At 38.6% G+C, this 24,779-nt stretch overlaps 1 protein-coding gene across 1 annotated transcript; it reads left to right on the top strand.

The window, feature by feature from the left end:
* Positions 1-5,651: 5,651 nt before the first annotated feature.
* Positions 5,652-23,189, top strand: UPF1 (UPF1 RNA helicase and ATPase). The gene is made up of 24 exons (XM_085315327.1): positions 5,652-5,660; positions 5,984-6,126; positions 6,619-6,708; positions 7,230-7,397; positions 8,327-8,507; positions 9,136-9,297; positions 9,891-9,975; positions 10,147-10,245; positions 10,715-10,823; positions 11,743-11,902; positions 12,017-12,135; positions 12,415-12,579; positions 12,895-13,009; positions 13,205-13,348; positions 13,809-14,022; positions 14,223-14,340; positions 15,988-16,144; positions 17,144-17,286; positions 18,030-18,204; positions 18,950-19,031; positions 19,561-19,722; positions 20,073-20,290; positions 20,556-20,678; positions 20,795-23,189. Exons 1-23 carry the CDS (start codon positions 5,652-5,654, stop codon positions 20,673-20,675), a joined length of 3,138 nt encoding a protein of 1,045 aa, XP_085171453.1. The 3' UTR covers positions 20,676-20,678; positions 20,795-23,189.
* Positions 23,190-24,779: the final 1,590 nt, after the last annotated feature.

The following is a 24,779-nucleotide window of genomic DNA, read 5'->3' as shown; positions in this document are numbered from 1 at the left end:
CTCCCCGGGCCGGCAGCGGGGGGGCGGGCCTGGGGGCCCTGCGGGCCGGCAGCGGGGGGGCGGGCCTGGGGGCCCTGCGCTTCGCCTCTGCCCGGGAAAGAGCGAGCGAGCACGCCGAGGAGAAAAACTTGGGGCCGCTCGTTTGTTGGTGAAGCCAGCGGCCCGCCCGGCTGGATCGTGACAGGCGCGTCGCTTTTCAGTGCGGTCCTGAAGTAAGAAATGAAGTGCTTCAGGATGTGATCGCAGTTTATCTCCATCTTTAAAGCAAATATAATTACAGGTAGTATTCCATTACCAAAAGTTGGATACTTGCGGAATACTTGTCCCTTTAAGTTATTCCTTTCTCTGACCAAAACCGATGGATGTTTTTACTTCTCAAAAAAAAAAAACTGTTTTTGTCTTTACTCTTTGCCACTTTTTCTACTGCACGGTTGCTAAGCTGGTTTGTTTTGGGTTGGTATGGGAGTGACAAGCAATATGGCCTTATATTCAAGTTCAGAGGTCTGTTTTGCGATAGCGTAAAAATAGTGTTTTTCTAATGATGTCTGATGATGGTTGGTAGAAAAACGAGTATTAAAAAGTACTTACTATTTGACAGTAGCGGCCTTATAGAAGTGAAAGCRAAGAGGGAACTGAGGTTTTATACTCACACGCCAGGAAGTGTTATAAATGAAAATGCTGCCTGTCTCTGTGCCTCAACCTGGCTGTGTGTGTAACAAAAAACTGAGACACTCTTCCTTTTTTAAAAAGTGAAACTGTGCTCTCCATATAAAGATCATGAAATGTACTGATAAGTTTTATTACATCTAGATAAACAAACGCTTATGTAGTTCTTTTGTTAATGAAGAAATGATTGTAAATCATCCACGTTTTAAAATACAAGTTTGAAGATGAGTTGAAATGCTGTAGATAGAAGTTCTTACTTGCAAAGGCTCACTGATGTATGGGGTTCCATAAATGATACACCTATGGATACACAAGTGAGCAAACTTAAAACAGGCCAAGCTGTCCAGGTATTGAAAATCTACAGGTGTGCAGTCCAAGACTAAAAGTGGTATTATCCTATTCTAGCCATGGCAGATGTATCCCAGGATGAATTAAATGACTTTCTGATGCTTTAAAATGTTTAGCATACACCCTGAGTGTAGAGCAAGTCACACAATAGCAGCTAAGTTAGCATGTTTATGTCTGTAGCTGAAGATGGAATTAGAGATGTGACCCCTATGGATTGTTTGTTTTRTTTTATATTCATTAGGAACTTGAATTTAGATTTGATAAGGTAAACCTTTAACTTGTTTGAGCATTCAGGCATCAAGATTATTAACAAATTCTATATGCCTATACGGTYGGTATATACATTAGTTGGTTTAAAAAGGTGGCTTTAATAAAAACTTAGTTTTTAAAGCTTTAAAGGGTTGTGATCTTTMCAGAGCTCATGGTAGAGAACTTTGGGTTTTCTTTTTTCTTTTTTTTTTTTTTTCTTCTGGCTCAACCCCAAAATAAGTTTATGCTAAAAGAGCAGACTGGAGGATTAATTTGTCCTTTTTTTGTCCAAACATGTTTGAAAAGCTTTTGAAGTAAAAAGAAAAAAGTATGGAGAGCTCATTCAGGTATTAAGAACCATCTTAGCAAGGGGGAAAGAGGAAGTTTTCTTATTTTTTATTCTACTGAATACCTATAAGATGCTTTTTGCAAAATCTTCCTGATSTTCATATTAATGCCAGAGGGGAATGGAGCTATTATAACAGTAACTCCCCAAAACAGGTCCCTTGATCTGTTTAGGCTTGTCCATTTCARCAGTCTCATCTGTGATAAGATCAGAAATTATGTATTTTTAAAGATTCTGCGGAATATTTTGTTACTTTGAATGAGTATGTAAACTTGCCATGCCTTTTTACAGGGAAGGTACTAAAAACGTTACGTCCAAGGCCTAAAAATTGATCATATTCATTTTTCCTTAGTTAATTTTTGTTCCTGTAATTATAACTAAGGCTAATTATCAGCTTTGAATACAGATTATACATTCAAATGTTGGAGGCATGTCACTTTTCTCTGCTGTTCCACATTTTGRTATCTTCTTAGTGTCCTGATGTTTAAAAAGATGAGGTGAGCAAGACAGAGCACCTAATTTTTTAAAAAAATGTGATTTAACCACTCTAAGGACTTTTTTCCTCCACATACATGTAACTAATAATTTAAGACTGTTGCTGCAAGAGGTTAGTGTGCAACTGACAAAAGGTAGGGAGAGGATAGTAGTGCAGAAGCAATTCTACTGTTTCTCTTTAGAAAACAGTATTTTYGTTGTTTACATGTAGCATATTTGTTCAGACCAATTCATATGTTCAATTTTAATGCTTTTAATATTTAAATTCTGKTTTTCGCCTTTCTGATTTCTTGGCCCTTCTAGGCAAGGACTTAGTTGTGATGATAGGAAGCAGTCACATGTTCCCAAGCCTGTGATGGACAAGGCAGCTTGCCTTAATGTGTGCTAAGCTGTTTGAGTGAGTGATTGAAGGAGGATGGATCAGCAATTGGATTTTGGTCTAGGCTGGGGACTCCATTTAATTTCCAGTTCTACCAGAGACTTTTTGTCTTAGCAGAATGACTTGTTGCTTGGGTCTCCATGTGGAAATACAGCTTATACTTCACTGCTCTGGAGKCTTTGTAAGGGTGAATATTCTCAGTAATACACACTTCCTTATTTTGAAAAGGAGAGCAAATAATAGYTGATAGTAAGGTACAGCAAATATTCTATAGCTTTAATGTCTAGAATATTACAAACAACAAATGGTCAAGCTAAAGTTTGAGAAATTTCATCTGAATTAGCATAACTACGTGTCCTGTGCTTACTGTCTAGTGTTGGAATGTGTTGCCATGATTGATTGTACCACAGTCTAACAAGAGTCTTCTAGTAAATTATGTATTTAATTATTTTATTTCTASAACTTGAAGTTTACCTCTCTAAAGTAGAACTATACTAAGTGGATATAGATACATTCTTTTAAGGATCAGCTATGGGTGTCAGCTGGGTATGTTATCCAGAAGTGCCACAAGAAATTGAGATGGTCTGTCCTTGATATTTTGTTGCTGATGATTTGGAAATTCACTTGTATGGTTAGTAGAAACGCATATGTAAATTATTTCATCTAACTTACTGAAATGGGATATTACTGTTCTGTAACACAGTTCTGCAGACTTTCATTGTTGTCTTTTGACCAGTATTTTAAGGGCTGAAAATGAGCAAGAGAAGGACCAATGCCTTTGTGGTAGCTTGAGAGCACCTAAGTTTTCAGATTGTTTGATGCAACCGATAAACTTGTTTTGCTGGAAGTTTTGGTCAACACTTTTAAAGTAGAGAATCGCCTCGTCCCCATCTCCTTATAAAACAGTTTRTGGTGCCAAACTTTTAATACTATGCACGTAGACTAACATCACAGTAAGTTTAGAACAATAGTTGAGTCACTTCCTCGTTGTATGCCTGCCAAGGCCTAGTACTAGGCTGCTAAAGCCTCATAGTAACAGGTGACATCATTGCTGCCTAATGCTGTGAAAGGGCAGGAGCTCTCTGGGGTGTATCTGATGCAGTCACCTGGTGTAAAAGTACAACACAGCTTGCAGTTGTTGTGGCTTNTTTTTTTTTTTTTTTTTTTGGCTGTACAATTGTGTTACAAGTAATTATCTGCTTGGCAATCCAAGCTTCCTATGGGCATCCAAAAGTTGATTAAACTTGTCAACTGATGTGTTTAATGTATCACATAGGTGTATTTTGGAATAGAAAATAGAATATGCACCTGTGAATGCCCAGTATTCCTACTTCAAGAAATTCAGATCAGCTTAAAGCTTCAATATCCCACATATTCCGTGACCAGTTAATAAATTGTCTTCATAGTTTGTGAAGTGGCACTTCATATTTAAAATTGATATTTATCTTCCAGCATCTGCAATGATGCTATTATGCAGTGAGCTGATCAGATTTGGATGCATTGTTCTAATGTGTTTTACATGATACTGCAATTTCTTTTTCTTTTTTCTTTCTCCCTTGTTTTTTTTGTGTGCTTTCTATGCTGGGGGGTACCCCTTGGTTGAATCTTCTTATTAAAAGCCAGTYCGTGGACATAATAGCAATAAAAAGTAATGCTATTTAGACTACATGTTTTGCAAACACATCTCTTACCTTTTTAAAGGTAATAAAACAAAGCTTTTATCATGGAATCTAGTCCTCTACTGCTGAAGGCAAATGTGAAGCATCATAAACTTTTTTAAGTTTAACTTTGTGTTAAATTTTAATGTTGAAAAATGAAACTAGTTTGTGTAGAATCTAAATGAGACTCGCGGAGGTGTACTTGTTTTGGTTCACTTACTGAATTGTAGCTTGAAAATGCTAAGGTGACTATGCAGAGACGTTTAATATTCAAAGAAAAGTTGTCCCTTAATATGCATCTTGGAAATAATGTCTCTCTTTTACCTTGRCCTTGGGTCTGCCATTGATTGTAGGTAGCTCAAGGACTTTCTGAAGGAACCTCTCTGATAGAGGCCAACAAAAGTAAGCTCAAGGAGACTTGTAATTTTAAATAAATGTTTTCATAAAMTTTCTTTTAATTAAGGTTATTGTGCTAATCATCGCAGTCACTGTGGCATTTTCTTTCTCTCTCTTCTTCTTGAACATAACGTGGATTAGACAGATACCTTTCTCTTCTCAGATCTTAGCGAGCTCTTGCTAAGCAAGGCAAGGAATCAAGTGACTGAACTTTTTGGGGGTGGTGGAGGGGCAGAGGTTAGCTATCTTGATTTTTTTTTTTTTTTTCCCTGACAGCAGCATATTAACTTGCTGAAGCTTCCCTAAACTGTTAGTGTGTGGAGATGTAATACACAGCCATGGAGTTAAATTAGAACACCTCTAATTCCAAAGGGGTAATGGCTACTTCAGCCACATAAAAGTCCAGTGTGTGAAATTCACACTTCTTTTGATGCTTCTTCCTGGTTGTAAGAGCACTGTATTTGAAAAGTTGAATTCTATATATCTCTGAAAATATAGTTTTATGGTACATGCTTTCTATATACTTTTTCCTTGTGCTGAAAAGGAACATACAGGGAACAATATATATCTTTAATGTAACTAAGACTTTGTGTGTAAAATTTGCTGACACAGCACCAGATGTTGCAGAACTTCATAGTCCTAGCAGTTAGTTTATCATTAGTCAAAAGAGCAGCAGCTTCCTTGCACACTTGCTTTATATATGCTGTTCTGGATCTCTAAAACGTTACTAAGGGAACTTGTAATAACTAATTTTGATGATTTTTGCAATATTCTTGGATAATTTATGGTGAGACCTTTTTTAATGGAAATTGTAGCAAACAAATTTGAAAAAATATTACACAGTAATCGTCATACTCAAAGTATTAGGCCAGTATGTTTTAGACAACTGTTGAAAGCTTTGAGAAACACTCTACTGAGAAATAGCTTCTGTTATTTCCTGTACTACTTTGTTTTTACTAGTCTTACATGAGAATAGGTTTCTTGTTAACCTACTCCTTGTCCCTGCATCATGAAGGCACGCTTCAGATATCTGGAAAGAAATGATTTGGTGGATAAAGAACAGCAAAAATAGATGAGGGAAGTTGTATACAGAAAAGATCCTCTTTTTAGGTCAATGCCTATGGTAAAATATGAGGGCTGAAAAAACAATGTTTGATATTGCAAGAACTACTTGAATGGAATTTTGTTTTATGTAAGACTGTAGAGAGAAATGTATTCTGGAGAAAAGCAATTGCCTGCATTATTAACTTTTTTCCTACTCATCAGTCAGGGTTTAAATAGCTCAATAAAATAGGAGCAAATGAAACAAATGTTGATTATATAACTGCTATGTATTTCAGCTCTTGCATACAAGCTTTTGTTTTGAGGGATGGGATTACTGACCTCAGCTATATGATTTGCAGTATATTTTGATTTTGTAACTTAAATACTGACATTGTGTTTCAGGTTAATGGACCTGATGGCATTCTGCAGAATGGAGCTGTGGATGATAATGTAGCTAAAACCAGCCAGCTTCTAGCAGAGTTGAATTTTGAAGAAGATGAGGAAGATACCTATTACACAAAAGACCTTCCTGTGCATGCTTGCAGGTAGGACCTGATATTTACCCTCTCCTTAATATTTACAGAGGGCAAGAGCACAAGTTTCTGAACTGTAATTTTAATAGCAAGTTTGTGTGAGTGAAAGATATAAGCTTAGAGGATTTCTGGAATTTGAAAATAACTTTCTTGGAGACATCTACATACTGGCAGGAAAATAGTGCCCTCTGGTGAGCTGTTGCATACATTTATAGCTTCCACTTCCAGTAGATCTTTGACCTCTCTAGAGGAATATAAGACAGAGCCAAGCTGAGGATGGCGATGGTGGGAGGTGTTAAAGTATTTATAGCTCAAAACAGAAGTTTAACTAGTAGGTTGAGTGGATGTGTTTAACTGATGCTTTCACCAACACTAAGGTCCCCTAATTTTTAATTTCTCCTTATTCTTGTACACTACTGGATACTTCTAAATTTAGTATTTGGATTTTCCTACAAGCAGTCACCCAATCCCTTTTTTTTTTTTTTTTTTTTTCCTCAATCCTAGCTACTGTGGTATCCATGACCCAGCTTGTGTGGTTTACTGCAACACCAGCAAAAAATGGTTCTGTAATGGGCGTGGAAATACATCTGGCAGGTAAATGATCAGTGATGGAAATGACCATGACAATCTTGCTCTAAAGTATGTTCATTCTGAAGTGGCATACTYGGTGTGATTTACCGTTCTTTTGATGATAATTGAAATTTAGTGACCTAAATGTGAATCTCAGACTTCCTTCTCTTTTGCTTTTCTGTGATTRCCAACATATACCTTGATCTCAATAAAACTTGAATTATGTTTTGGGGTGAGCTTACTGCTTCTGTGTGCTTGCAAAGCAGTATAACTGATGTTCTTGATATGTGGCACTTTGAGGAGTTTATTTCAGTTATCAATAACATAACTTTCACCCTTGAGCATTCGCTCTTTGAGAAAATGTAGAGACTGCACTAGCAGTCATCCTTGCCTAGATGAAAACAGCAGGATCTTTCCAATGTCTGACACAGTGCAAATAGGTTCTGCTTTTATCTTTTAATGTTAGCTGCTATATTGTCTTAAATTTGGGCCAAATCTGACTTGAGTGTTAACTTTGTATAAATGAATATCCTCTCTGGTTTCAGCCACATTGTTAATCATCTTGTGAGAGCGAAGTGCAAAGAGGTGACTCTCCACAAAGATGGGCCTCTGGGAGAGACTGTCTTGGAATGTTATAACTGTGGATGTCGTAATGTGTTTCTCCTGGGCTTTATTCCAGCGAAGGCAGACTCTGTGGTTGTTTTGCTATGCAGGTGAGAGAATGCCTTTATTGGCACACTTGTATGAAGTCCATTGCATAGTCTTCTAACGGGCAACTCTTGCTTTTATTTTGTACCTAAATGTATTTTATATCCTAATTTGCTACCGTTCTCTCTCTGGTGGCAATACAGACTTTGAGTTGTGTGTGAGTATGTAATGCAATAAAGAAATACTGTTATACTGTGCAAGAATCTCTTACAAATGAAACAGTTCCTAATGGAATAAAGGTATTCCACACCCAATCCCCTCCCCAGTGTTAAACTGCTGTGGCTTTCAGATTTGGAAGAGAAACCAGTCAGTTTAGGAAATGACTCTGGATCGCTAATGGAGTAGTGTCAGATGCTATTAGAGAATAAGTTTCTTTTTCTTTTGTTTGCTTAGAATTATTTGAAGATGAGTAAATTGGTAATTGATCTCTGTCAGGATGTAGCAGAAATCATGATTTTTTTAKATTGCATATATTTTTATTCAATGCTGTCAGTAGCCATGTATTTGATGGTAGAAGATGTGTTTCTACAGAATGAGTTCTCCTATTTGTTTAAACAACAAATGAGAAGTAGTCCTGAGTGTATTCTAATATATATAGTGTGTGTGTGTGTATGTATGGTTTTAATGGACCATAACTACTTCTAAAGGTGAGTGTGATATTTAATACCTTAAGTGCTGAAATTTTCAGTTCTAGAAATATCTGCAAAATATTACTCATGATACCCAGCCTCCTCAGTGTTGAAACAGAAAATAGAGGAACTAATAATGAAACTGGCACAGCAGGTTACACTGTGGGGTTTTGCCTTTTTTTTTTAACCCAGGTGTTTGCATTGTTGAAAAGCGTGGTAAACATGATCTTACATACTTCACACAGTAAGCTTATTCTTACACTTGTCTAATTTAATAATTTCTTTTCAATATCTTGGTTGTGCAGGCAACCATGTGCCAGTCAGAGCAGTTTAAAGGATATTAACTGGGACAGTTCACAGTGGCAGCCTCTTATCCAAGACCGCTGTTTCCTTTCATGGCTGGTAAAGATTCCGTCTGAACAGGAACAGCTGAGAGCACGTCAGATTACGGCTCAACAGATTAACAAACTGGAAGAACTTTGGAAGGTATGAGCTTCTCTTTAAATGCTGGTGGTGTTTAACCAGGTGTTAATTTTGGTTTTTGTGAAGGGAGGGACAGGATTGTTCTAGCAATGGGGAATTCAGCGAAGAATTGTCTATTTAAGCAGGAAAGCTGCATGCCTAGGTTCTTCAACTTTGCTGAAGCTACACTGTCAGGCAGTTTACAGAAATAGTTTTCCTTCACCGTTTTAACACTTCTTCAGTCTGTTCTGCTTGAAATGATGATGGGGTGAGTAAGGAACTCTTAGTCCATGCTTGGTTTTCAATTAATGYTTTTTAAGAATGTTTTCTGTACAGCTTTTAATGCAGAGCAAACCCAACTGGATGTGAGTGAGCATGATGTAATGTCKTGGTATTGTTCTACTCTCTGTGGCAGCAGTATGTGAACCTTGCAAACTCAACGTCTGTCTTAAAAGTCCACCCCTCTCCCCTAAACTTGACCTTAAGTCTGAAATAAATGAGAAACAGCAGTTTTACGTTTTTCTTCCAAAAAAAAGTCTCTAATGGAATACATAATTTCTTTCACAGGGTTTTTTGCTCCTGTTGCACAGCAAGAGTTTGTTGCTTCTGTTCTTGTAACTTTGAAACAAAACACTTATGCTTTAAATTCTAGGAAAATCCATCTGCAACCCTGGAGGATTTAGAAAAGCCTGGTGTTGATGAAGAACCACAGCACGTCCTACTGAGATACGAAGATGCTTATCAATACCAAAATATATTTGGTCCTCTAGTCAARCTTGAGGCAGACTATGACAAGAAACTCAAGGAGTCTCAGGTAGTATTCTTGAAATATGCCTGTTTGAGGAGATTTATGACCAGGTTTCTGATATGGAATGCCTTGTCATGTTTAAGAGAATAGAAGCAAGGCTCAAGTGAAATAAATGTCTTTATTGCCATACTACTACATTACAGTCGTAATGATGTTTGATAGTTGGTAGATGAAAAGAAAATCCTCAAACTGGGGTTTTAAAGAATGTTTTGAAACACTTAGGAACACGTAGATGTTCGACATTTCTCCAGAACCATGTTACATCTTAGAACTATTTCTTGGCCATATATTACTAGGTTATCATCATCAAGCCCCAGTTTTGTTTCTGGGGCTCAAAAAATAGGTGGTGGGTAGGAATTTGGTGCTCATTAACTGTAATTAAATCAGTCAAATAGAATTATCTTCTGTAGATGAAGTTTGCTCAGTCCTTAAGAATAAATACAGATACTTAGCTGCTGTCTGATATTGGTGTGGAAGTTCTGTAGTTTTCCAGTGTTTTGGGGGGGGGGAGAAATAAGAAGAACTGTGAAGAGACTTGTGATACTAAGCAGTTCTTTAAGAACATAATAGATGCCTTTTTTTTTTTTTTTTACCATTAGACCCAAGATAACATCACGGTCAGATGGGACTTGGGCTTGAACAAGAAAAGAATTGCTTATTTCACTTTGCCGAAGACTGATTCAGGTAATGATAGCTTAGCTGTATGYTCTGTCTGTTTTTGTTTGTGAATAACCTCAGTGTTTGAAGAGYTGTGGTAATCTGGCCTGGGATATGAAATAGTTCTGTAGGGTTTTTGTGTTGGAGAATGATTATTCATTGGTGGATTTTCTGAGAGCTTTTTTTTTCCCTTTGTAGATATGCGTCTTATGCAAGGAGATGAGATCTGCTTGAGGTATAAAGGAGACCTGGCACCTTTATGGAAGGGAATTGGTCATGTTATCAAAGTTCCTGATAGTATCCTTTACTTAAGCGYTTAAGAAGGAAGTTTTATAGATCACAAGTAGTGATGTTATGAATTAAGTAGTTTCATCAGTTTGAATTTCGGGTAGGATAGTGACAGTGCATTAGAAGAAACAGATTCCTCTTTTTTCCTAGCTCTGCTTATTACTACTTCCAGTACTGTAAGCAAAACACATGTGACTAGAAAGTCCCATTCTTAAAAGTTCCCTATCTGTAAAATGGGTGAACAGAAATTTAATGTTCACCATGAAGATTATTAAAAGTTACAAAGCATTTCTGTACTCTTGTCAATGGGGGCCTAAATGGAAGGTTGAAGTCTCTTAAAGAAACCAGTGAAAATGTACAAAAGGAATTTTGAAACCACTTACATTTATGTCAGATAGGGAGCTGCTAAATAAATTGAAATAGGGAAAAACAAAATTCAAATGTTTGCTATAGATTACTACTTAACGAGGTTCTACAGATTATGGTGATGAGATAGCCATCGAGCTAAGAAGCAGCGTTGGAGCACCTGTGGAAGTTACTCATAACTTCCAAGTGGATTTTGTGTGGAAGTCTACTTCGTTTGACAGGTACTGGGAAAGCAGTTCAGACCTTAACAGATAGTTGGATATTTTTTCATTAACTTCAGTGGGAATTTTTGAACAAAAATCATTGGACRATGTATCATGTTTCATAATGTTCACAATCAGAAAGAGCAGGATTGCAGAGCCTTACATGTGGAGCTGCAGCCTTCAGGTATCAGGTATACAAACACATGACCTCTTCTTTTTAGAGCAACGGACCTAATTTTTCTTAGAACTTGARTTGACCTCAGTACTACTGACCTGCAATATTTTTTGTTTTGAAGGCACAGTTAAGGCTTGTTCCAAATATATCAAGGTAACATGTAAACTGAAGGGGGAGAACTTACTGATGTTTGGTTATGTTTTGAATATAAGAAGAGAAAATATTTTACAGTTCAGCAGCTTGCTAAACATTGTTCTGCCATGAAATGTTATCTTTTCTTAGTACCTTACTAAACTTTGAATCATTTTAACTTACTGAAATTTCAAGGTAAGTAAATCAGCTGTAGGCTTCAGACATGTCTCTACTGCATTTTGTAAGATAAGAATTCTTTTCTTATCCTGAAAGAAATGTTATTTGCAACTTTTCTTTGAATCTTACATTTAAAATTACTCTCAAATACTATTAAAGGCTGGTTACTCTACAGATTTTCTGCTTACAACACTTTATAGCATGCATATGGGACTGGGGAGGGAACAAGATTTGTGTTCTTGGGTTCTAGTTCTAGTCAGTTCTGCTAGTAAATGCTCTGAGACAGGAAATCATCTTCCTTCCCCAAGGTGCTGATTTAAAGGATACAGTGGAGGATTTTAAGCTTAAAAATAAATAAAAACTAAATGTGCACCATGTCTGATTAACCTTTGCACTGAACGCTTTTGTTATGTTTTAACTCGTACTCATTTTTCTGTCCTTCCCTCATTTCAGAATGCAGAGTGCTTTAAAAACGTTTGCTGTAGATGAGACTTCAGTGTCTGGGTATATCTATCACAAGCTGTTAGGCCATGAGGTAGAAGATGTAATTATTAAATGCCAGTTGCCAAAGCGCTTTACAGCACAAGGACTTCCTGATCTCAACCATTCTCAGGTAATCTCATCCCATTTTTACTATGGGCAAAGAATATGATAAGATTTATGAAAAAAGTTTGAACAACTTCATAACTACCTTTACATGAAATTTATTTATTTTTTTTTTAATCAGGTTTATGCTGTGAAGACTGTTTTGCAGCGTCCTCTGAGTCTTATTCAGGGYCCACCTGGTACTGGAAAAACAGTGACATCGGCCACAATTGTCTATCATCTGGCTAGACAGGGCAATGGGTAAGAACTCCTCTCTCTTTTTCTATGTATTAAAGTTACTTTAAGTTGATTCTCTGATCATTAATAGGTTCAAACATAAAATAATTTGTCATCTTAAACTAAAAAGGTTTTCTCGAAGTATACTGTTCTGAAAAGACTTGTGCTTATTTCAGAGGACATTCTTCTGTAACTTATTTTATGGGACACTTATGCTAACAATTCTGATTTTGTTGAAAGTCTATCAGAGAAAAGGCTATTTATAACTCATTGAGACTTATCTTGTCTTTTTTAATCTTTAAGRCCCGTGTTAGTCTGTGCTCCAAGTAACATAGCTGTAGACCAGTTGACTGAGAAGATTCATCAAACTGGACTGAAAGTGGTTCGTCTCTGTGCTAAAAGTCGTGAGGCAATTGACTCTCCTGTATCCTTCTTGGCATTGCACAACCAGATCAGAAACATGGATAGGTACGAAATTGTTGGGGGTGAGTGGGGGTGAGAGAACAAAAAAAGCTTGGGTCCTGTGATGGAGGAACTAGTTGTCTGTATAACAGCAGCAAAGAGCATTTTCTTGATCTCATGACTTTTGCTTCTATTTATATGTTTTACTTCCAGCTTTACAGATGAGTTCTTAGTTTCTGTGGCAGTGTATAATACATGCCTGTGAACTGGTACATGCCACTTCCAAAGAAGTGGCATAATAAAAGTTGGATAAAAATCTGAAGTTTTGTATTATAATCTGAAGTTGTTAATGGGGCTGTAAAACAAATCTTTGTTTTGCAGCATGCCAGAGCTTCAGAAACTGCAGCAGCTTAAAGATGAAACTGGAGAACTGTCCTCTGCTGATGAGAAACGTTACCGTGCACTGAAACGAACAGCAGAGCGTGAATTACTTATGGTAAAGTTTGGTTCTAGTACCTTAAACAATTGTCTCTTTTTCACTTGAGGCTTAGTTRTAATTTGCTGGTAAAAGTCAGAGTACAGTTTAACTTAGGGGAAAGGAAAGGTGTCAGATAGAATTAAATACTTTTCCATATAGAAGTATTATATATTAATATTTTGCTTGATTGATTTTGGTTGTATTTCTTCTCAGAATGCAGATGTGATCTGTTGCACATGTGTGGGRGCTGGTGATCCAAGACTTGCAAAAATGCAGTTCCGCTCCATTCTGATTGATGAAAGCACACAGGCTACTGAGCCAGAGTGTATGGTGCCAGTTGTCCTGGGAGCAAAACAGGTAGGAGATACTGGATTTTGTTAAAGAAAATTAAGTTTATAAATGCATGAAGTAGCATTAAGCAGTAGTTTTCACAGTATAGGGATGTAGGAATAAAAAATCCTTTTCTTTATGGAAGACCTTCTCATAACTCACATCTAAATCGCTTCATTTTGTATTGGTCRTATTAGATTTCTGTTTCCTTGGCATAATCTTCACCTAGAACAATTTGGCTCTGCTGGAACAAGCTGGAGACTGAATAAAATCTTAATCTAAAATGATCAGTAGTACAACTGGACAGTTCACTTAAAAGATTTATATCTTTAGGTTAGATCTGAAGCTTATTAAAGGTCAAACTGATCAATTACAAATATGTTTTATATTAGGATACTGCTATCATTTCTCATTATCAGGCAGATTTCAGAACATACATACTTAAATGTTTACCTTGTCATCAGTGGTGAATTTTCCTTTTCCACAGCTGATTCTTGTAGGTGACCACTGTCAACTTGGTCCTGTTGTGATGTGTAAAAAAGCTGCAAAGGCTGGCCTATCTCAGTCCCTCTTTGAGAGGCTTGTGGTGCTGGGGATCCGTCCGATTCGCCTTCAAGTGCAGTATCGCATGCATCCTGCACTTAGTGCTTTTCCATCCAATATCTTCTACGAGGGTTCACTGCAGAATGGAGTTACTGCAGGTAACCCTACAAATTGCCTTCTCTGCTATTTATTAAGGATTATAGGAAGAATATTTAATTAGATTTTTTAAATACATTCCACTAAAAAAGAGAATTGCCACTGCACTTCTTATTTTGAGTCTTTAAGACACCTTGATGTGAAAGGGGGTGTGTTCTTAATAGTAAAGTGGTACTAATTTCTTTTAACTTGTGTTCTTCAGCGGACCGTGTGAAAAAAGGATTTGATTTCCAATGGCCACAGCCAGATAAACCAATGTTTTTCTATGTTACACAAGGACAGGAAGAAATTGCCAGTTCAGGCACCTCTTACTTAAACAGGTAAAAAAAAAACAAAACAAAACAAACAAACAAAAAAAAAAGCCCCGAGATAGTAGCCTTATTTAGAAATTCTTTGTCAGTGTATCTCAAACATAAGGAAGAATGATATATGAATCTATTAATGATTCTGGAACATTCCTAGGAGAAAAAGTTACAATTAAGGTAGTTGAAGGGGAGTGGAAAGTACCATTTCTGTCGCAAACCAAATATCTAAGTATTTCTTTACTCCACAGAATCTCTGCAACTAAATCCATAGTACTCTTTATTCACTCTAATTTGTGATATCTTGCCATGTCAGCAAAGGCCTAACACCTAATTAAAGGTTTGTTGTAGACAAAGGTTAATTTCTGTTTCCATGAAGGGGATACTTATACTTAAAACCAGCCAGCCCACAAATCTCAAAGGTGTTGTATGAGGGGATGCAGTTCTTTGTTTTTATATTCTGCAGTGCACCTTCTAAACTAATAAAATGCTGTTTCCTGTTAACAGCTATGATTGAAATTGCTTGTGTGCTTTCTTTTATTAAAAAAGCCACTATCAATGATAGTACTGCTAGATAGGATGGATGCTGGCTAACTAARCTGCCTTTAGGAGATGATTTGCCCTAGGCTGTTTTTACAGTAAATAAAGAGGAAAGGCATCTCCAGTGGGAGCAGTTCAGGTCTTAAGTCAGTTTGAATTGTTCTCTGGAGGTGCCTGTTTTCCTTTCCTGATTGTATAAGGAACATAGGGCAATTAAGGGCCTAATACAAGTGGGATGAATTTGGGCCAACTGCTAAACTGACTGCAGTTGCAACAGGAAGTGCTGATCAGCTCCTGTTTCAAAGCCCCAGTTCTGATACTCTGTATTTTAGAGTTTTGGGGTGAAGAAGTGGGAAGGATGTGAATTTAAATTCCTTTTCTTCCATTCTTTTTTCCTTGCATTCCAAAACATTTTTGCTAAGAGTATGTTTAAAAAATGTTGGTCCTTTTGGGTTGCATGCATTTGTTCCTGTACCTTAAAAGAAACCAGACCAGCTTGCAAAAAATAGCTGCTTGGTATTTTTAATCTCAGTCTGTTTCATGAACAGCATGTGCAAGACTGCTGAATGCAGCAAGCCAGATTGTGCACAAACAAGGCACAATAGTTGGCTGACAGGGAGATTGGCTTAAAAACGTTCTATATTTAAAGCTTTAAGATAAAGCAATTGAAGGATCTATTTGCAGAGCAGGCTGGGATATTTTTAATGGTCTCACTCAAGATGCATGTGTACAGTCAACTATACTGAGATATTCCATTTTAGAAAGATGGCCACCGTGAACTTTGCTATTCCAAGAGGTTTGGTTGTATAGCTCTGAGAAAATGGGTGTACGTTTAAGAAAATCTGTGTCACTCTAAGACCTTCTGAGGTCCTTGCTTTCGACAATATTTCTTTAAGAATATGCATGTGCGTCCTAAGCCACAAGGTGATATTGATGAATGTTTCTACGAAGCTTAAGCTGAATTAATAGGAGTATATATACTTTTTCTTGAAGATGCTTTCTGACAAAAGGCTAGCAGAGCATACGTGTTCAAATTTTTTTAGACCCAGTAACTTTCCAGAGGTATGTTAGAGCTAATGCCTTAATTCCCCTTAGAAAACAAATTTCTCAAATTTCTTTCTGTAGGACGGAAGCAGCCAATGTGGAGAAGATAACTACGAAGCTATTGAAAGCTGGCGCCAAACCAGATCAGATTGGCATTATTACCCCGTATGAGGGTCAGCGATCCTATCTGGTGCAGTACATGCAATTCAGTGGTTCCTTGCATACAAAACTTTACCAGGTATGGAGTAACTGTACAGACTTAAGAGACCACTTGGATGCAAAGAAGCTAGAAAGTTCAGATATTGTGAAACTTCACAATGTTCTTTTTAGTCTGGCTTCTTAGATATCTCTGTGTGTTTATGCTTCTTCACTGTTTTTGTGTGCTTCAGTTAATTTCGGTTAAAATTGCCCAAGGGAAAGGGTTTCAGGGTATGAAATGCCAATAAATTTCAGGAGAGCAGTTGGCCAGATAAAGGAGGAAACCTTGTTAAGACCTCAGTTGAAAGGAGGGCTTCAGTGAGCCCTCCCTGTTAGGCACAGAAAGGAAAAAGTTTTATAATGCTTCAGTTGCGGAAAAGCTTCAGTCAGAGCTTGTCTTTGATAAAAGCATCCAGCCAGGAGACATGCAGGAAACCAAGCTCCATAAATTCTACTGCTAACAGAATTTATTTGCTTAGGAGTATGTCCTCCCATCGGTTGGCTTCCTCTACCAAACRCTAAAACTTGTTGCTACAAACAAGACAGCTGTATGTTTAATATTGTCTCTTTTGCAGTATTGAAAACTTGGTGTTTTCACTGAAGGAAGACTTGGTGGAAATAACTTTTGCTTCTGCCAGGAATGATCTGTCCTTCTGATTCAGGTCTCTCAGCTGGGAGCAGCAGTGCTAATTTGGAGCTGTCTTACTACAAGGTTTTGGAATAGTCAGAAGTTGTTTTGGCAGCATAGCTCGAAAAAAGGATGCTTTCTCTGGTACAAATATTAGTTTGGGGGAAATATGAGAGCCATAAAGCAGTGAATATGAAAGTAATTTGTCCTAAACTGAGACTGTCTGTTCTCCCTTAGGGAAACTATTCAGTGACCAGTGGAATTATCAAATCATTCAACATGACAAAAACAACATTTTTGTTAAATGATGGGTTCTGTTACTATGCAGCCAAAGTGTTTTGTAATACCTGTTGGTAATGCAACTGTTTTGCCCTGTGTTTCTGTGATGTATGTGTTTTTCCTTCATTTCAGGAAGTGGAAATTGCAAGTGTGGATGCCTTCCAGGGACGAGAGAAGGATTTTATTATCCTTTCTTGTGTAAGGGCCAATGAACACCAAGGAATAGGATTTCTGAATGACCCGAGGCGTCTTAATGTGGCTCTTACAAGAGCAAGGTGAAGTAAAATTAAGAGTGTATTGTACATATTCTGGAGACCTAATCTTTCATTAGCCAGACTGCATTAATACTTTAACAGATCAGATCTGTTTTGTGCATGATGTGCTTTTTTTCTTCCCCCTCCTGCTTAAGGGGCCCTTGAACGATTTATTTGCATATGTCCTTCAGTTTACAGGAGCAATCTCAGATTAATCAGTGTTACTATTTGGCATCAGTAGTCTCTAGAGGCAGGCATGTCCCTCCCATGTATGTTTGCAGGGTGGATGAACTCTTCTGTTCATCTGCTGCTCTCTCCCTACTATCTTTACTGCTGCAGCTATCTTTGCCACTGCTTCTTTTAAATAGATTTAGTAACTGAGAAGGGTTGTGTGAAGTCAAAACTCTATTAGATTTCCTTGATTCCTGCAGCTTTTGTCTTTAAGAGTTAAGCTTTTAAACTACTATCATATGGTTGGTTGAGTACAATTTAAGGCTTGCCAAGCATGTCAGAAGAATGCATGACTACTGAGAAACTAACTGCAGCAATCTCCTTTTTAAGCGTTTTGTCATACTACAAAAATTTTTCTTGTAAACATAAGCATTGCATCAGGGTTTCCCACACTGATGTCATGAGCTTYTAAAGGTGCCATGATTTACTGCAAAATAACTTGTTAACTCAGGCTGTTCTGACATTAATATGTAATATTACTTATTTTTAGTCAAAGTTGACTTTAGTTTCTCTGGTTATTTGCTATTCTAAAGGTATGGAGTAATTATTGTCGGGAACCCAAAAGCGCTGTCCAAACAACCACTTTGGAATCACCTGCTGAATTATTACAAGGAACAGAAGGTTCTGGTGGAGGGACCACTGAATAACCTCCGGGAAAGCCTGATGCAGTTCAGCAAGCCCCGGAAACTTGTCAACACCATCAATCCAGTAAGTTGATGTTTCCTGCGTCTCAGATGTTTGAAGTACGAAGTGATTTGAGGTTAGCTAATTGGTTATAAATGGATGGAGGGCCCACTGAACCACATACCCTTACACACCCATATCTTTCCATTTTTGTTGCTTAGCTGTTGGACTGTGACCAAGTAAGTTGCTTCCTCAGCTGTTTCTAAGTTGAGCACTTCTGCAAAGTACAGAAAAATCTTTTCTAGTAAGTAAAAAAAAAAAAAGTTTATGTAGGAGGTAATCTGAGGTAAATAAAACATTTCATTTTCTGTGGAATTAGCAAGCTCATTAGACATGATGAATAATTAGACATAATTAGTAGCATTATTGTACTTTAAAGCTTCCAAGATGAAAATTGTATTTAGTCCTTCAACTCTTGTCACAGGGGGACAAGTAGCCATAAAACAGCTTCTCAGCCATCACCAAAGGACAACTATAGAAAAAGAGCAAGGGAAAAGCTATCATAAGAACCTCAAAACAGACTGAAAATTCATCAGATATTTGAGATGGGTTATCTATAAAATCATAAGCATGTTTTTCCGAGTTGTCAATTATAGTGGGATATTTTCCATGTTTAGAACTAGTTTGTTTTTTCTCAGCCCTTGTAAAGTAGACATTATTGTATGCAGAGCTTGACTGTATTCTTATTCAAAAAACGTACATTTGAGTTGCAGTGCAAATACTAGTTTCCTATGCAAAAGCTTTGTCTAACTTCCTGTAATGCTTCCAGGGTGCCCGTTTTATGACTACTGCCATGTATGACGCACGTGAGGCTATTATTCCAGGATCTGTCTATGACCGGAGCAGTCAAGGTAGAAGCAGCTATCAAAATCAACATCTCTGTAGACTTTTCAGCTAGTCCTTGGGCAATGGTATCTTGCAGTCTTGCAGACTTCAAAGTTTTAAATGGTTTTAAGAATCACTGCAGAAAAATGCAGAATTTAAGAACTCAGGGATTTTATTCTCTATCTAATTAAASTAAACTGCAAGGGCTTCTATAGTATCTGCAAAGTAAATACAAGATGAGGAACTTGTGTGTGCATATAAACATTTCAGTAGTCTTGAATGAAAGATATATMAAGGCAAATGTGTGATAAACAAGTCTCTGAAATTTTGAAGTGCAGGATAAATAGTGAACTAGAAATATCAGAGGTTCCTGGCAGCAGTAGGCTTGTCCTTTCAGTTTCTAGTTTCCGATTTTGCTCACAAAATCCTCTTATTACTGTGAGGAGGAGGAGTTGATTTTTTTTTTTTTTAATTTTCATGATGTCAGAAGTTGCTGTGTGTGCATGTGTGTGTACATGTGTTCTTTTCTTTTTCCTCTTTCCTTCCCCTCCCTAGGGCGCCCGTCCAACATGTACTTCCAAACCCATGACCAGATTGGGATGATCAGTGCTGGCCCTAGCCACGTCACTGCTATGAACATTCCTATCCCTTTCAACCTTGTGATGCCACCGATGCCACCACCGGGATACTTTGGCCAGGCTAATGGACCAGCTGCAGGTACGTAGGGCAAGGATGGAACAGGGCAGAAGCCTCTCTGTCTCAAGTGGGAGAATTGCTTTTGTTACTCTTGCAGCTGTGTTGATGAGGTTAAATGATGATGTGCTTGAGTAACAAGTCTTAGTTGTGTTGAATGCAAATACAGTAGTACTGCAGCCTCCAGGGAGAGTGTTCTTTTGCCTGTCTACCTTGGCAGTTCTGCCTTTTGATTTCTCAGCACTTGCAAATTGAATACAAACAAAATATTACCTCTTGCCTATAAAGTCAAGTCCTTATAGAAGCAGTTAATTTCTGCACTACTTCATGTGTGTAAAAGTTCTCACTGATGGTTGGGATAAACACTTTTCCAGGACGTGGGGCACCGAAAGGAAAGACTGGTCGTGGTGGGCGTCAGAAAAACCGTTTTGCGATTCCTGGAACTAGTCAGTCAAACCTTCCAAATAGTCAAGCAAGCCAAGATGTGGTGTCTCAGCCTTTCTCCCAGGGTCCACTGACTCAAGGGTATATCTCCATGAGTCAGCCATCACAGATGAGTCAGCCTGGGCTCTCCCAACCAGAATTATCACAGGTAAGCAGAATTTGATCTACAGACTGCTTTTGTTTTGAACTACTTTGTTTAACTGCTTGCTTCTTCAATAGCCAGTTATTGCCAAAAGTTCAATATTTATGGATTGCAGTTTGATTTRTAGAAATTCTGCAGCAGAAAGGTAGACTTAAAAGCTCCTCTCAGATCTTACCCTTGGTGTTGGTGACCATGTAGTACTTTATGCTCTGTAAGGRAACACTTGAGCTTGATTACTAGTTGGAGGCTTGACAAATGCTCTCATTTGCAGGACAGTTACCTTGGTGATGAGTTTAAATCTCAGATCGATGTGGCGCTGTCACAGGACTCTACTTACCAGGGTGAACGTGCATATCAACATGGCGGAGTGACGGGACTGTCACAGTATTAGAGTGTAAGGCGCTTGAGGCTCAGTCCTCTGCTGCTTATTCCCTGATTTAAATCTATAAAAACAATATTTGTCACAACAATGGCATCCATAACGCAAATGTTTTGCTTTCTTGTTTTCAGGTTGAGGAAGAAGAGCTAAGCTTGTGTGGAGCTTAGTTCATCAGCATTTTATTCTGGGTAATAAAAAAATAAAATAAAATGGATACCTGTTTTCCACTGCTAAAACTGAAGCACCACTGTGTGAGAGCAACAGGAGAAAGAAACCAACCAACGGAGAGGAGAGGGAGAAAGGAGCGCGCGCGAGAGAGCCCACTGCTAGCTCACTGAGACAAGGAGACTGACCGGAGAGGAGAGAGAGCACCGAAGGACTGGCTGGCGCCTCACTGGGAAGGCAACTCACCCTGAAATGAGTGGTCAGCTGAGTCCCTGCTCCCCCAGTCAAACAAGCTCGAGAGAAGGGCCTTAAGCAGGTTTCACTTCATTCCATACTTCTCTTTGCGAGCAGGGCATTACTTTTCAGAGCAGACAGGGAGAGGAAAACCCTCATCTCAGAGTTGTTCTCGTTTTAAAGGGGTACTATATTTTAGCAGTAACTGTTTACAMTTTAGAAACAGAGTATCTGAGAGAGAGTTCCTGAGTAAGTGACAGCAAGCCAAGCAGAAATCCAGCGGATCATAGCTGATGCTCAACTCTGAGATGCAGGTTTTGTTGTCCAACACTGGCTCTGAAATCCTAGTGTCATCGTGTCGCCCACATTCTGAATGGGTCTTTGTGACAAGGTGGTTTTAAAGAGATTTTTCAAAGGAGCACTGAATTTTTAGAAGTTTGTCTCTGAATTCTTAGTGGTGGACCTGGGAGATCCTTGTTCTGAGAAGCTTAAAAAATGTTTAAAACAAAACTAAATTAGAGCACCAACCTTGAGAACTTTCAGTGTGATTTAAAGTTGCAGCAATCAGCCTCTTCTTCCTACATTGGATAGCAGTTAGAGTGAAAGGAGCCTGCGCGCTCGAGCAGGAGGAGGGTTTCAAAGTGTTTTCTGTATGCTTTAATTGGCTACTGTCTGGACTCTACTCTGTGAAAAACAAGCCTTTCTGTAAGATGAACTGTGCGCTTAAAAGGGGATGGGTTCCTGTGCCCTTCGGCCCTGGAGGAAAAGATGCTAATAGGCCTGCTTTATTCACTCCCGCAGATCTGGGGAAGAAGTAGTGGAAACTGGGGATTATATTGGTTCTGAAGTAAAGATTCTACAGTGTTACTGAAGCAGGCTGGAAAAATGGAAAAAGCAGGCAGTTGTTGGAAGGTGGCCTCTGATAGATGGGTATAATTAGAGATAATGGGTTAGGCTTTTGTGTGGCTTCTTCAGTGATTAATGCAGATAGCTGAAAGATTCAGGTGTTTAAAAACAAACCCGGAGCCTATTTTTCAGGTAGTGGACACAGCTGTGCCATCAATGCTGGCTTGAGAAATAGCTGGAAGTCAAAACTGAAAACAGCACATAAAAGAAGCCATCCAATTTCTAAGTTGTACCCATGTCTTAAATAAGTCATATGGGAACACTGGGAGCATTTTATTTGTGTCTAAACCTTTTTAGAAACAGCGCAGAGAATTTAAATTCCTACAGACCCATTTTTATCAGACCCCTAAATTAGACTAACCTCTACCTCCTAATTGGCTAAGATCAGTAGAGTGTGAATTACTAATCTAGGTGTTTTTAAAGTTTGAATTAAGTTAGCTTTATACTCAAAGGGCTCCAAGTGTTTCTAGTCTTTTTTTGGGGGGGATCTCAAAATACCTCTCATATGAATGTACTTAAAATGATGTAAACCCAACTTTTTGTAACTGGGGGGGAAAACCCTTTCATTACTGTCCTTTCTGTAGATTGTTGACCCGCTTTCATAACCTGTATTTGCTGTAGTTTTTCAAGAGTGTCTCTCCCCCAGTACAGATCCGGTGTAGCATACCCACAAACTGTGAGTAGTGTGCACATAAAATGGAACAGGTGTTCAAATTTTTTTTCAGTCCTGCAGTGAACATAGTTCAAGAACTGCAAAATAAACTAAACTTTCCAGAAATAAAACCCATTCTTGTTTCATAAAAAGCCTCCAGAGTTTAGACTTCTAAAATGTGAAAGAATGGAGACACAGGCCACCTTCCTTCCTTGTAAGATGGACTGTTTTATTTATTAACATTGCCGAAGGGCTTTTTAATTTTTTTTTTTCCTTCTGGTTAGGCTGCGTAGTTGCATAGTTTTGAGATAGGTTTAAGCTGTAACCCCCTTGTGCAATGCAATCCATTGAGTAATGTAACTCACCCTCTCCCCCACCCCCTTTATTTCACTGATTGGAATGCTTGCCTCTGCTTTGTGCTGTTTTTTTTTTCCTCTGTAGCAGTTACTCTAAGTTTTATAAATCCAGACATCAGTGCTAGCACGGTGTTACTCTTTTTTGATTTTGTCTCAGTTTGTTTTAAACCTGTTTGTCATCAATAAAATATTAATAAACAGCTCTTGCATTCACGATGGCCCCTAACTTTCAGTGATGAAACCATGAAACATTCATTAAAACTTAGTCTGATTGTATAAACTTCAAGTTTATTACTTTTTTTAAACACATACTAGTACAAAAGTGTGGTGTGTGCATAGCGTACATGGATAAGCAAATGAACTGTGAAAAGTCTGTTAAATGCCCTACCCGTGTTCCCTCCTCTGGCTCTTGACAAGTTATATGCATGCCTTGGGAATTAGCTCAAACGGGAATATTCTGGAGCTGTGTGCTGCTGCGGGGTGGGAGTTGCAGGCGTTGTGAAGCGCTGGCTAACGGTGACCAGTCCAGCTTGGAAGATTTCCTACCTCTTGCTTCTCGTGCTCTCTGGAAAACTGTGTTGCATTTATTCCTGTGAAGTAGTGCTTGCCTGGCTCAGGTAGGCAGCTGAACCTGAGACCACCCTCTTCGGCCTGAGCAGTCCTTCAAGAATGGCTCAGCTTTTGCTGAAAGTACAGCCCAGGTGTTTAGGTCTGGTTTTGGCACTACACCGTGTGCTCAGGCAGCAGTCACAGTGGTGGCAGCAGTAGCTGAGCTGCACACAGTTTTGATTTGATACAAGCTCAGTACAGCTGCTCAGAAACTGTCTCAATTTCTAGTTGCTGTTGTCACCTGAACTGTTTGTGTTATAATCCACTTGGTCACGTGCTGCTTGGACAGGGCAGCGCTTTGGACTGTCACCCTGTCYTGTTGGGGAACCCGGTAAGGGGTCTCCCTCACCCCCTGCACCTTTGTGAGCTGAGCCCTTCACAGTAGAGGTTCAAAAGATACCRTAGGGTTTTACAGTGCTGTCCATCTTGAATTTGAATGAACTCCTGTGAGTCCTCTAAGTCCTTACTCTGTTAAGTGTTTGGAGTTAATTCCAACATTGCTCTTATTCAGCTGTTGGAATAATGCAGGGCCAACCTCCCCGGAGCTCCCTGCTGCCAGAGCCAAGAAACATGTGTTTAGACCTGAAACCATCAGGCTGCTTCAAAGCTACTCCAGTCTTGGTCACCTGCTACAGATTTCAGGCATGTTAGCAAAAAACACCACCACGGTGGGGCAGGAAGATGTTGCCTCTGCAAACTAAGAAGTGGTTAAACCTTTAGTGCGTCCACTTAGGGAAAAGGCCTAAGCTCATTAATCCAACATTTAAGACATTACAACATAGCTACAAGAAAGAAAATTCACACAACTTTTTCAGACTGGCATTAAAAAAAAAAAAACAAAGTTCAAGTCTAATTCAGATTTGTTTCTCCTCCTGCCCTCCCTCCTTGCCCCCCCCCCCAGAAGCTGCAGCGCAGGGCAGGAGGAATGGCTTAGTAACTGCCTGGGCCGTAACCTAGCTGCCATAAATGACGTCACAGCTCACCTGCTTAAAGGTAGAAGAAAAGCAGCAACTCCTCAGTGATCACAGTTGCTCAGAAGAGATGATACGAAGCTAGTTACTACAGCTCAACCACTACTGAGCTGCTAGCTTTTGTTAACAGCACTAAACAGACTTGGTGACAGTGTGTCCTCGCTATTGCAACGGACTAGGAAGCACAGCCAACAACTGCAGGGTTGAGCTCAAGCCTAAAAAA

Source organism: Rhea americana, unplaced genomic scaffold (genome assembly GCF_003343005.1).
Source record: "Rhea americana isolate MKP2758 unplaced genomic scaffold, rheAme1 scaffold_428, whole genome shotgun sequence".
In the NCBI taxonomy this organism is placed as follows: domain Eukaryota; kingdom Metazoa; phylum Chordata; class Aves; order Rheiformes; family Rheidae; genus Rhea; species Rhea americana.
Note: the sequence above shows the minus strand (reverse complement) of the source record. Positions and strands in the feature narration are given on the sequence as shown.